Source organism: Xiphias gladius, chromosome 4 (genome assembly GCF_016859285.1).
Source record: "Xiphias gladius isolate SHS-SW01 ecotype Sanya breed wild chromosome 4, ASM1685928v1, whole genome shotgun sequence".
Classification (NCBI taxonomy): Eukaryota; Metazoa; Chordata; class Actinopteri; order Istiophoriformes; family Xiphiidae; genus Xiphias; species Xiphias gladius.
Window position 1 is genome coordinate 17332344 of NC_053403.1, and position 13369 is coordinate 17345712.

The following is a 13369-nucleotide window of genomic DNA, read 5'->3' on the forward strand; positions in this document are numbered from 1 at the left end:
AAGTGGGGGCAGATGTGTGCTTGCCTTCTTGTTATTGTCTTGGTCAGATGCTTCAGAGATATCTGTGGCGTCTGTTGCTTCTGTGGCTTCGGAAATCTCTGTCACTTCATCATCAGGCATCTGAAAACAACAAAATAAAAACACAAAACACACACACACAAAAAAAATCCATCCATTTAAACTTTCCCTCTCAGTATCATTTCATTCTCAGTTGATGTATCATTAATTCAGAAAAACATTATCAATAATCCACAACAATTTCCTACTTTATATGCATTACCTTGGCTGTTTCTTTAAGTGAAAAGATACATTGTCATGATAGCTGTATTTAATAACCTCTTTAAATGTAAATTAGAAGTAAAAAAACATTGTGCTCAAAAGGGGAAAGCTGGGGTATGTATAACCACAGTCCATAGCACAAAAAGGGGTTCACACACCCAAATCGATTAGATATTTTCTTTTTATTTAGATTAAATTGTTACATAGAAAGGACAGGGGAGAAATGATTTGGCTATGCCTTCGTTAATGTTTAGCAGTCCTTCAGGTTCACGGTTGGATGCTTTTAACTTTTCAGCAACAATGAGTTTCATTCAACTTTTACTAACATACATACCAAGTGGCTGCCTGTAATCAGAGGCATCTTCACTGAAAACCTCACAAGGCTGCCAGCAAAAAGTTATTAGTATGAGTCTTATTGACATTTCCAAAAAGCAATGTCCATCCACTTAAAAGCTCTTATAATTTTTATATAGTTCTCTAAATCCCATGCAATTATCAACTAAAAACAAAACTTTACATTTAATGTTGGGAAGGGGGTCCTGTTTTCAGGGAGACAAACCTGAGGACTTCTTGTACAGTTAAATTCTAATTTGGTTTCATGTTCCTTCTTTTTCTTGCAGTGGGCACTTCAGAATGGGAGGTAGAGATGCTACTTTTCCCCTTGACCTCAACAACATTTATAGTCCTGAAGCCATTTATAAATCTCATTGCCCAGTGATCTACTGTAAGTCTAAGACACTATATCCATGGCGGTGTCAGATAGTTAATTTTGGTATTTTCAGTAGTTGGTTGATCAACAAAGTACAAACCCACCTTCTTTATACTGTTGCTGCGTTCTTCTTTCCTCAAGCTGACAGTGTTACTCATAACACTGTTGGCCTCTTTCTCACTGGTTGCCTCTGACAGACTGGGGGCCTCTGAATTCAAATCCTTATCCTCAGCCTCTTTTTCTCCTACACTCATACGCAGAAACACAAAGAAATTAATATTGGAGTACATATTTTCTCCAGTTATATTTTCACTTCTCGATGCATTCAGCTGGGACACTAAACAATCTTTACAGTGTGCACTTAATGCAACTTTTTGAAAATCTTTTGTTTATTCTGTAAACAGTCATCTTTATGAAATCAACTTAGAAACTATTAAAATGACGTTTGCCAGTCATTTTCCTGTCAAACATGAGTTTTTAAACAGATCTTTGATATAGTGTCATGTTATATACATGTCAGCCTAAAACACCTCCTCCTTTATACCATACTACTCATGCACCTATGTGAGAAACTCAGCCAGGCATAACCTGTGGTCCATGACGCACCCATTACAATTGACCTCTTCACATATATTTACACAAACATAAACATTTAGCTGACCGTTCTCTGTGTCATCTTCATTCTCCTCTCCCATAATGATGGCAGGGGTGTTGGTCTCCCCTGCCTCCATGTGTTTCTTAAAAGCCTCCAACTGCTCTGTATTACGTACAAAGACACACGTTACAACACAAGATAAAGTAGAAACAAAGTCATAATGAAAAGATATCTAACAATCAAGTAGGATGAGTTGTGTACATACTCTGTTCTACTTCAGGTTTCAAGCGTTTGTTTTTGATGAGAATTTTACGTTTGAGGTCATTTGGAGAGGGTAAGGGGCGCCCAGCTTCAATCTGGCAAAGGAGCACAATCATATATTTAAATATGGATCACCATCATCCTGTTGTAACAAAATCACTGTGAATCAAGAGGGGAATTTTCACCGGATAATGTTCCAGAGGCAGTTTGAGGAGGAGGTCACCAAAGATCTCTTCACAATATTTGGCCATCTTGTACTGCTGTGGTTTACTGGTGACACACACATACAATCAGAATGACTTGTGTCCATCTACTGTATACTTATAAAACATTACTGTAAATAATCACAGGCCAAAAAGCATTATGCAGTAACACCCTTGCTTATTACTGATTGCACATCTACCTGCAATGATTTTCAAAGGACAAAATAACCGGGTAGTCTGAAGTGACAAATGCTGTCTCCTTGATGGCTTGGATAACATCCTGTTGGAAGAGGAAGAAGAAGAGAGGAACAGAAGAAAAATTGGAAAGGGGGGGGGGGGGCATGATAGATGCAATACCATGCCCTCAACACTAGGGGGCAGGCACAATGACGAAATTAGTGAGGCATACAGAAACAGACTCGTGAAACTGTGGCAGTACAAAACGCAGCTCTGTAATGCACTGCTCTGAGTGTGAGTGTCTGTGTGTCTGTGTGTCTGTGTGTGTGTGTGTGTGTGTGTGTGTGTGTGTGTGTGTGTGTGTGTGTGTGTGTGTGTGTGTGTGTGTTCACCTTAAACAAGATGTCTGTGCACATGGCCTTGCCATGAGTGATGATTGGCTCCTGGTCCTCTCCTTTCCCGTCCCAGCAGTCCAGCTCCACACATCTGACAAGATAGGAAAGCACACAGAATGCAGGCATCCACTGATGTACACAGAGCATACTGTACATGTATAATTAAGAACAGCTTGAGCTTATCCACATACTGTTTGTCTGTGTGTGTATAAATGCAATGGGTGTAAAAGGTGTGTCTACACCTTCACATGTATATCCACCGTTTTCACAGAGCAGGACACACTTATCTACCTGCATCCAGACAATAGGACCTGGCGGTACATCTCTACTGAGGACTTCCCTCCAAACTGTCGGCCTGTCAGGTAAGTGTTGTGTGAAGAGCTGATGAAGTAGTGGGCCAGTGGCTGGTCCATTTCCTGGTACAGCTCCAGCCGGTCTAAGAAAACTGGAGCATTTTCATCAGACATCAGATACCGGCAGAACCCATCACTGGACATGTGACCTGGGTAAAAAGGGACGAGGTGTTGTTTCTGTCGCATACTAGAATAATTAGCTGAATGATGCAGTAGTGGTGAGAGCTTCCTTTAAAAAAAAAAGAAAAAAGAAAGAAAAGAAAACAATAAAATAGTTTTAAACTGGACTGTTTACTTTTCATGGATTGCTACATAAGTGTACCGCTTGTTTATATACACTTCCACAATTTGCACCTTTGAGTAGGGGATATTAAACCCAGGAGAATGACTTATAAAATGAATGCAGATTTTGATTGTTTGACCATACGTTTTGCTAAGCAGTTTGCGCTAATTATAATAATTATTAAAATTATGACAAAGCAATAATTAGTTTCAGGCCACAGAATATCAGATTCCACTGCGGTGTGGGTGCGTGTTTGTGTCAAACATACATTGACTTAATTTAGGAATAGCACTACCAGCTAACTGTCTGTTTGTCAAATTGTCATGATAATAAAAACAATAAGGCCGAGTCTGAAGGTATTTGTAACTACCTATTTCAGCAGCGAGCTCTGCCAACAATCTGGTGTGACATACTGCAGCTTCAAAGTTACACAGGCAGATGGCAGCACAGCTTAAAATATTTCTGCCTCCTCCTTTACCTTTCTTCTTCAGCTCTTCATCTCTCTCGTATTTCTCAATGATCTGCATGGCTCTCTTAGGGTCGTAGAACGGGAACAGAATCTCATTTAACCTTGGGTCTCGCTGGTTCTGTAGAACAACAGAGGCCCACACACACAGTCATCCACACAGACAATTATTTCCAAACAAACTGGATCTAAGACAAAATACATCTTGCACTGACACATAGGACAGGGTTCAATTTAATGCAACATGGGACACAGTACTAACAGCGCTAATTTCGAGATTTGTCATTGACTTAATTGGACTAATATACATCTTCTTAATCTAGTTATTCTAAATCAGTATAGTTGCTTTTAATAGCTTACTTATTGTGGCCTTAAATAGAAAGCACTTAAGTCTAAAAAGGATGTAACAAACAAAATTTCATTGTGAGGTATTCACAAGAAACTGTGAGCCACACTAACAGGTGGAGTGGTTACGTGTTTGCTTAAAAAGGAAGGAAGTCATACATGTTGGAGGGGTTTAAGGCAGCTCTACATTAGCAAAACAGCAGCATCAAAACTTCATTATAACACGACTGCCCACTCGGTAAGCCAGGTGGGAATTACTCTAACCAAAGCTGTGGCTCTATAAGCGGGTCCAGAGCGTGATAAACAGGACTGGACTTGAAGCAGCACATACGCAACTGTACATTGGAGGGACTAAGCAGGTATTCAGCCACACAGCACAGACACAGACAGCAGGAAACAAGATGAGCCAAGCAGGAAGCAACAGGATGGAAACCTCTATCCTCCCGTTGCCATGGCAACACCAACCAGACACAGGGAAGCAAGCCACAGTAGGGCGAAGATGGGGAATAGGATGAGGGTGGGCATGCAGAATAGGGCAGTTGGTTGAAGTTGCCCTTGCAGGCTGACTGGATGTTAAATATTTTGTCCATCTCATTAATGGAGTTTTAATGAGGGTCGGCTGATGTGCAGCCCGGGCTTGAGGGCAACTTCCACCCAAACCAGGATGGGGGTAAGGCAGGGAAGTTGCAGAGAGGGGCACGGGCAAGCCAAATACACAGAGAAGTTAACGAATGATAAAGAGCTTACTTCATTCAGAAAGCTGACTAACTGGTCTACAGTTAAATAATCAGTTTTGTTCCCATTGCTGCAAAGGAATTAATTAGAAAAAACAAAAAAACAAAATGTTATGCTTCTTAAAATAGACACCCTCACAGTTAATCACACAGTCAGTCAGTTAAAATTAGAAAGCAGTCTTTTAAAGAGGATCATTCTTAAATGTTACACTTTTAGTAAAAACATGTTAATCATTACTCTTTTTTAAATGTTGTCATTAGGTTGAACATAATTAATGTTGAACTGTGGAAGCAGGTTAGGCTGTCCAGACATAGTTAGTACAGCAGGCGCAGAAACATTTGTCCTGATTATTTCCAACAAGATGCAGTAGCTCACACTTGGGGGAATATTTTAATAGTGGATATCATTGTTCTATTTAGGCCCAGGTTAACATTGGTACTATGCAATGCAAGGGTACTATTGTAAGTTGTGCATTTGGAAGATTTAATATGTTTTATTATTTTTGAGGTACAAAAATCTGTGAACATTACAATTACAAAGAAAGAGTGCAGGCAGGTTAAAAAAGGAGACTCACATTTTCTTGAAGAGTTCCTCTATGTCTGTGCGAGGGCAGATCTTCTGTGTGAGCGCGTAGAAAATGTCAAAGGTGAAATCTGGTGGTTCAATCTCATCGTTCTGGGGAAGATAAACAAGTCTGCCAATTGTTAACATGAGAACTTTTTCAGTGACAGTTTTGACAGTCACAAATAGCATAGATTCATCTGACCACTACAGTCAGTGTTGCCTGACCTTTCCACTCGGAAGGCCCAGATCCTTCAGAGCCTGAAAAATACCCTTCTCCGTCTTCCCTGATGCAAATGTCCGTGTAATGCTATAAAAGAGAAGGTATCAAAAACAGAACAGCTTAAGAGTAAAGATGAGTGAATCATACTACAATAAAATGGATTCTGGCAGAAAACGGCACAGCAATTGATAAAATATCCCATCAATTTACTTACCCTCTCACAGGAATCTTCCCATTTACGTTGGTCAGGAAGCACATTCTCATCCAACTAAATGAGAGAAGGAAATGGCTTGATTTCTCACCAGAAATATATCACATATTGTACATTTAGAGAAAAACAAAACTGAACTTAAAACTATTAAGAGCGCTGTTCAAAACATAGAATTAAGGTAATTAAGACATGTCGAAAGTGTGCAGTAAAATGCTCTCACTGTTTCTTGAGGCAGGTCATTGGACAGACGTTGTTGGCCTTAAAGTTGTGAATCACTGACCTCAAACCCTCGATCCACTTCTGCAAACAAACAAGCAAAAGTATTCAGAACACAGACATACACGCACTCTAAAAACACACTTACCGACAGGAGCCCACATATACACAGCAGCCAAGAGGGTATCCAGACGTGTATATAGTGTTATACAGTGTTCAGAAGTGTGTTTTGGCAAATAAACAAGCAAATTAATTGCCTCTTAAGTCACATGCACGGACGAGTGTTTTGACAGGACAATCAGGGACACAGAGACATACACACATGAAAACATACACACAGTTATAAACACAGTGAGCTATTTCAAGGCTACAAGCTGTGAGAGGAAACAAATATCTAGAGAAGGCCTTGTAACTGTACATGAATACACTACTGAGTGCATCGACAGAAACAACACTGAGGATGATAATCTGAGCCATTTTGACCCTCCTTCCCATGTCCGATGTCTCTGAAACTCTCCCTCTTTGTGCTCCATCGCCCCCCCCATTTCCACAACAAATTATAACTGACATCATTATAAAAACATTAAACAAGATAACAGGGTGCAGCAGGGGTAGTCTGTTTGGGCATGTGATGTACGTGAAGTTTTGTGTGAGCGTGTGTCTGTTGATGTAAATAACTTATCTCCCGAGGTCTGCTACTTAGGGCCACCTGCATGCTGGGAGGTGCTGATGGTGTCATGGAGTGTTTGTATCTCTCTCTCTCTCTCTCTCTCTTTGTATGTGTATGTGTGAGAGAGAGAGGGACGGGGACAGAAATAGCAGGAATAAATGTGTTTCAAACTGTGGGGGACAAGGGCGTAACCTGGATCTGTGTGTGTGTGTTTGTGTATGTATTTGTTTGTGCTTCAGCCATGAGGTTACCCTGCTGAAGGCTGTTGCATGAATATCATTGGCTTCCCTGTGGCAGTGTGCTCTCCCGAGCGCAAACATCATTTGTAACATCCATCACCACAAAAACACCCTCTCATGGGAACTGCATAAACACCAACACTGTGGTGCCAAATAACAGATCTGTGCTGGCACAAAACATGCATTTTCAAACTGGTTTGAAACTGGTTGTGGATTTTGCATCCTGGGACATTTTTTTGTCAGCACTGACCTCTTAATACATAAAAATATTTTCATTAAGGCTAGCAGTATGCTGTGACTTTCATTTATTCTAGTTGTGTTATGTCGCTTCCATTGGGCTCTTTTTACTTTTCCCAGCACTTAATCTTCCAAGACCAACAACAAATGTGGATGATGAATCCTACAAGTTTACATGAATTCACCCTTTATTTTCATCAAAAACTCTTTGTATGTCATGTATTCTTGATTGAGCTATTTATCTGGCAGACAACCCTCAGGCTGAGAAAAATTGCACTCACTTGAACTTGTTAAAGTGCTTTTTCTTACTTTGGCTTTGTATCTTTCAATTACTGCCAAGCCTTTGGGCCCCAGTGGATTTATCAGTAAATAGAAGATGCAGTAGCTGACTTTTACTGTCATCTTTTTTCTCCACAAGTTTTGTTTGCCTTGAAGCTGCCTGTAATCTAAAACAGTTCCCCTAACCTTTGCTAGAAAGTCATAAGATGGAGATATTGTACAGTACTTTTTGTAATTGCTACAAATGCCACGAAAATACCAAAAATCCACATTAAATTGATCCTACTAACAAGTACTGCCTGTGTAGCTAAAGACTTGAATTTAGCTATTTCTCTGTGCTTTAAACGTCCTTTAAAAAAAAAAAAAAAAAAACATCAATGAGTCAACACTATTCCACAGTTACAATGAACATAGGCATTGTAGCTTATTTTGAGTCAATTACTAATACACCATCCTGCTGCCATAAATACTCACTAGCATAGCAAATGGGTATTAATCTGCATCTTAAATTAGACCCCTACAGTGTTTTATGTAAACTACAGTGCCCAGCTGTTTCGGGAAAGCCTTTTACAAAATTAAGCTATATATTTGTGATTCATTTCCTTTAATAGGAACAAATGGGCTTCGCGAATGCCACAGACAGGATAGGGAAGTCAGAAAGAATTGAGAGAATGACCAACTATTATTGGTTTTTACCATTTCTTGGAATTTATAGACAAAATGGAAAATATAGAAGGATGCCAGCCTTATATTATCTCCAACACTGGCTTCAAGTCTTAATGTAAAGTATTTCCTAATGCAACCACTTACACTGCATTTTTGCAAGTGGTGCAATTTTTCAAATCCAGACCAATTCAGATCCAGAAAACTGAAATTTAATCCAAACATGCAATTGTGTATTGGGTTCTGTACAGAGTGTGTACAGTGTCTGAAATTTTGCCAACAGAGGTCAGTAATAATAATGTCTGCTGATTAAAACGAAAGAAAGAGAAAGACAGAGAGAGATAAACAAAGGAGGGGATGTCATTGTCTGAGCCCAAAACAGAGAGGAAGTGATAAGTGAAAAAGTTTAGAGAAATAGATAAAGAAAAAGCTGTTTCTTTACTCAATCAGCTAGTCAGATTTCTCTCAGCTTTTTCCTCTATGAGTGGGAAGGTACAGAGAAAAAGAAAAGAGAGAGAGTGAGGAGACTAAGAGCAAGACAAAAAGGATCAGAAAATAACAATTTGCTTTGTTTCTGAATTAAACGTGCTGTGTCGGGGTGTTCTTTTAGCCTCTATACATATTGTGGAAATGTTGTATGAATTTGGGGGGGGGGGCTAAGCAGAGTGTCAGGTTGGCTTTGTTTTCTGACCATCAGAGACGTACTGTAAATCTAAATCATAGCTTCATCTGCATCTTGGGGCTTTGAGGATTTCTGTTGAGGTTGTAGCATATTTGTATGAAGTGCCATATTAGTTAGGGGGGAGCTAACTAAGTTCATTTTGTCACTGAAGGAGTTATGAACAAAAAAGAGAATGGGTATGTTTTAGATCTGTCCATGTGAGTGTCAAGCAGACACACGAAGAAACAAACTTATTTTAGAAGATAATGTAAAGTGCTGCGCTATTTGGACAAAGCTGCACTCACTTCGACTTTTGCATTGAAATGAAAAATCAATTTTAATCTCAACATCTGTACTACAGCATATCATTGTGCCATTTCACATCCTAAGTCTTCAAGTGCAGAGCCAAAGCACTGAGCTGTGGAAATACAGTGAATGATGTGTTTACCCTGGCTGTGTCTGGGCTCTCCGCTACCATGAACATGAAGTTCAGGTTGACCAGGTCCGTACCGCTACAGATGCAGATGATACAGCCCTCCAAGTCTGCCTCCGTCTTTCCAATGGCCTCGAATGATGATAAGATCTTTGGGTCCTGAGAAAGAAAGGGGAAAGAGAAAAAGCAAGACAGGTTTAGTAGGCAGACCAACAGGCAAAGAAAGAAACTGGTCCAGAGACTTTTAAATCAACTAGGAGATAAAGCAAAGGTGTATGTTGTCCAGGTGTAAAATAATCTCAGGAACTTTAAGAGTTAGTAGAGGGAATAGGAAAAAAAAAAACAAAAAACTCTAAAGGCAGGTCTTAATCTCCTACTCTGGTACTATTGTAGTAAAACAGTTACAGAGAAGAAAACACAAACTGAGAGGAGCTTAGAGAGAAGAATGTTGAAATGTTTATTGTTGTTATGGAGAATACGGTACATGTCATGCTCAGGAGACCTATAGATCCATATCAGCTAAAGAGGGATATAATGCATAGCTATTCAAAAACTAAATTCAAAACAAATCTTAGCTGCCAAAACTCATCCCATCAATATGACAGATCAACAAGGAGTTCCACTGAGTCCACATTTGGATGTGTTCAACAGTAATGGAAAGCAACACTTCAGACACCACTTAACGGTAACAAGTTGGAGAAGTTTAACTGAGATGACTGTGAAGAAGGTCCATACTTTTTTCAAGTGGTGAGTAACACTGTGTAACTCACATATATTGGAATGTTAAAAGGATCACTAAAAGAACGCTACCTTGTCAGTTCTGAGTAAAACGTGTAGTTTTGGTTTGTATGTCTGCCTTAGGGAATCAAAGCCAAATGACACATAAGACATGATGTCAGCTTTTACATCACCACTACAAAATGTTTTTTGAGCCATACAATAAATAAATGCAGGGCTCTGCAAGGTAAGGTTGTTACAGTAGGTTTCTGTTAACTGTACTTGTAGAGGGTTTTTACTGAGTCAGTGGGTTTTAATGTAAAAGCCCACTCTGCACAGGACTTACATATGCTTCTAGCATTATTTCATCAACGGGTTTCAGACTAGGCAACTGAAGACTTAATAAAAACTTTTCAATGCTACCTACTCAATAAGACCTACTTAATAACCAAAAAAGACAGACAAAAAGCAGGCAAGAAGAAATGCATTTCGATTTTGATTGAGCACACTTAATTAAGGTCACAAAACAATATATAATTGAGCATTAAAAGAAAAATCACACTAGGAAATTAAAGTCTTGGTCTTGGTTGTTCATGATGTCCAACATGTTTGCCACATTGTATTAACTCCATCCAGGAGACTATTATTTTAAGAATAAATTTGCATGTGGGTCATGCTTGATGTGACCAGCTGGTGTGAGGCACAATATGAAAATAAAACTGACCCTATTATGGTTTCAACTGACAAACAATAAACAAACAAACAAATAACAAAAATGACATAAGCTTAAAAACTAAGGCATCAACTGTATTTTATAAATTTTTATGCATTTATAGTTTTAAATTTAAAGGTAATATGAATTAAATCAATCTATACTAAATTCTAATGGCAGCAACTTGTGCTTTCTAAGACATTAAATATGACACTTCTGACATTTAAAGACTTGTAGTTACCCTGGTTATTTTCCTGAGATAATATCCAGTTCTCACCACAGTTCATCTTGAAATCACTGCAAACGGCTGTTCAATCGGTGAAACAGAAAATCCATAAAAACATTCTCTCAAAATCAACAACACAGCACAACTCCTCCCTCTAATCTTTTCAATTAGATTACAGTCTGCCACCACTGTCACCATGAAGATAGTAATGTCTTTTTGTTATATTATTGAATTAACAGCAACAGGCAACAAGCTCTGCTGTTTTAAAACCCCAGCCAACGATCATCCAATGCCCTTCATCTTTTCTAGCTCATTGGATTATCTGAAACTGCTTTCAGAGCTTGTGTGTAACCATGTTAACCTCTGAAGAGAAGCCATGCTTTAGTTGTTCTCAGTCTGCTGCTTATAGAGCAGCATACAGTGTTTGAACAAACAGGAAGAGCTGCTATCAGGCTGCAGGATCTGTATACGTGCCCTTACACATGTACATACACACACGTCCACACTGCAGACCAGCCAAACAGATGCCCTCCTGCTGTCAACAGTACATACACAATTACATTATGTGCACAGCACACACCAGTGTCTTTCTGTTAAGCCTCTGACTTTAGTGGCTTGACAGGTTTGCATCCTAATTAGAGGCAGGCATCCACATGGCTTTTCCTGTAACAGCTTTCATAATTCATCTAGTCTATGTGATGCCAAATACTACGATATAATGTGTCACTCTCAAGGCTAAACTGCACAAATCAATATCTAATATACACAGAAGCCAGGTTTGTATTTGTGTGTGTATCTGGCTCCATATCAGCTGAATACAAATCTGACTGGTTGCCAGCTGCACTGAAAATACAGAATAATGCAGTTTGATGGTACATTTTGGGTTTTTCAGGATCAGTTTCCTATTACACAATAAGGAAAAGTAATTCTGACAGAGACAGAATATCGTATATCTCTTTTGATCCCATAGAGTGAACTCCTTAACCCAGTGGTTCCCTGACAGCCCATCATAATAGGGCTGCAAGCACAGTCTTTCATCATTCCTGTCTGTGTGTAAAGCACAAGCCAGATTGCCAAAAAAAAAAAAAAGTATTGATGAGTTAAATATTTCATGTTTATGTTTCTCCAAATGCCCCTGGTAAGTCTGTTATTTGAGAGAGAAGCTTGGCTGAGAGTGCCAGATCAGTCAGTCGATCGATCGATAGAATACACTGCTGAAGCCTTGGCTAGTGAAAGCATGAACAATGTGCCTGATGTTGCAGTCTCCTTAGATTTTACCAGGACTGTCACCGTGGGAGCAACAGACTGAATGCTGGGTGGGGTGGTCAGAGAGTGCGAATGTTGTGGGAGCAGAAGCGAGGAGATCCCACAACATTCACACTCTCTGACCACTGCATTCAGTCTGTTGGGGTGGTCAGAGAGTGTGAATGTTGTGGGATCCTGAGGTCTCACCTTTGGGACGGCACCAACACGAATACTGTTGATGAGCGAACACTCGAGCACCTGGCCTTCCTGCAGGAGAGATACAAAGAAAGATATAAAGAAAGAGGCAGAGGAAAAAGATGGGATGACAGCAGGTGAAGAGGGAGATGGAGAGGGATGGGAGAAGATTAAGAAAACAAGACAGACAGCTCACAGTGTATTTTGTTTGGGATTTTTGCAATAACTTCCAATACTCAGTATGTAGCAGGAACATCACAACCTCTCAGCATCTCTACAAGTTATTAACATGGTCCATTATGATCCAAATACGAGTAATATCTCCACGTCTTTCTCATAATCAAGTTTTTAATACCTATAATATGTTCTCTTTTATTTTCTATATTGGGAGTAGTGGTTATGACACCCATTGGTTCAATTTTCACATTTGATTCTCAGTGAGCTAACACTTATGGTGGATAATCTCCAGCCGCCGGAATCCCTACACAGAATATACAGGTATAGAGGATAAACGGATAGTTGTTTGTTCTACAGGTTTAGCTTTTTAGTAGCCATTTCAAAAACAAGGATGTTAGTACATCATGGAATAAGTAGGTTTTTTTTTTAGTTTTTTTTTACGGTTGCACAAACCAACTGTAAAAACAATTTTGACTATAAAGCAGACTACAGTAAATGTTGAAAGTGAGGGATAATTTATATTCTCTGAAAGTCCGAGTTTAATTAAAAATAATGGCTCACTGAAAGGTAAGAAATCAATCTAAAAATCTTTTTGTATGCTTTGGAAAACGTCAGCAGTAAGGAAGATGATTTGTAGTTACATTTTATTTTGGGGCCCTTGATGGTCAAATATTATGTATTTATTTTATTCTCTCAATATCCCACACATTTCTTCTGTCATGGTGATGAAACTGTGTCAAGCTGTTTGCTTTAAGTACCAGGCTGTTTGAGTAGTAAAAACACCACCTGTAACTACTTACAAGGACAAATCTTATCTAAATTCCCTCGTTACATAAAGGTTAACAAAGAACAACAAAGTTCTGAATGTTAACAAACATGCCACTAGACCAGTCTCTAAATAAA

The 13369-nt window shown here is 39.2% G+C and overlaps 1 protein-coding gene across 3 annotated transcripts in view; it reads right to left on the minus strand.

The window, feature by feature from the left end:
- LOC120789004 (1-phosphatidylinositol 4,5-bisphosphate phosphodiesterase beta-4-like) overlaps positions 1–13369 on the minus strand; it is a 67132-nt gene that overhangs the window by 14735 nt on the left and 39028 nt on the right. For all 3 annotated transcript variants that reach the window (XM_040125400.1, XM_040125398.1, XM_040125399.1), the window contains 16 exons: positions 12302–12361; positions 9210–9353; positions 6017–6096; positions 5800–5853; positions 5591–5672; positions 5376–5476; positions 4814–4871; positions 3734–3842; positions 2911–3121; positions 2617–2710; positions 2248–2327; positions 2030–2114; positions 1849–1939; positions 1650–1745; positions 1093–1232; positions 25–120 (listed from right to left, as the gene is read on the minus strand). In XM_040125400.1, the coding sequence (XP_039981334.1) occupies positions 25–120; positions 1093–1232; positions 1650–1745; positions 1849–1939; positions 2030–2114; positions 2248–2327; positions 2617–2710; positions 2911–3121; positions 3734–3842; positions 4814–4871; positions 5376–5476; positions 5591–5672; positions 5800–5853; positions 6017–6096; positions 9210–9353; positions 12302–12361 (1581 nt within the window). The remainder of the gene's footprint in view (positions 1–24; positions 121–1092; positions 1233–1649; positions 1746–1848; positions 1940–2029; positions 2115–2247; positions 2328–2616; positions 2711–2910; positions 3122–3733; positions 3843–4813; positions 4872–5375; positions 5477–5590; positions 5673–5799; positions 5854–6016; positions 6097–9209; positions 9354–12301; positions 12362–13369) is intronic.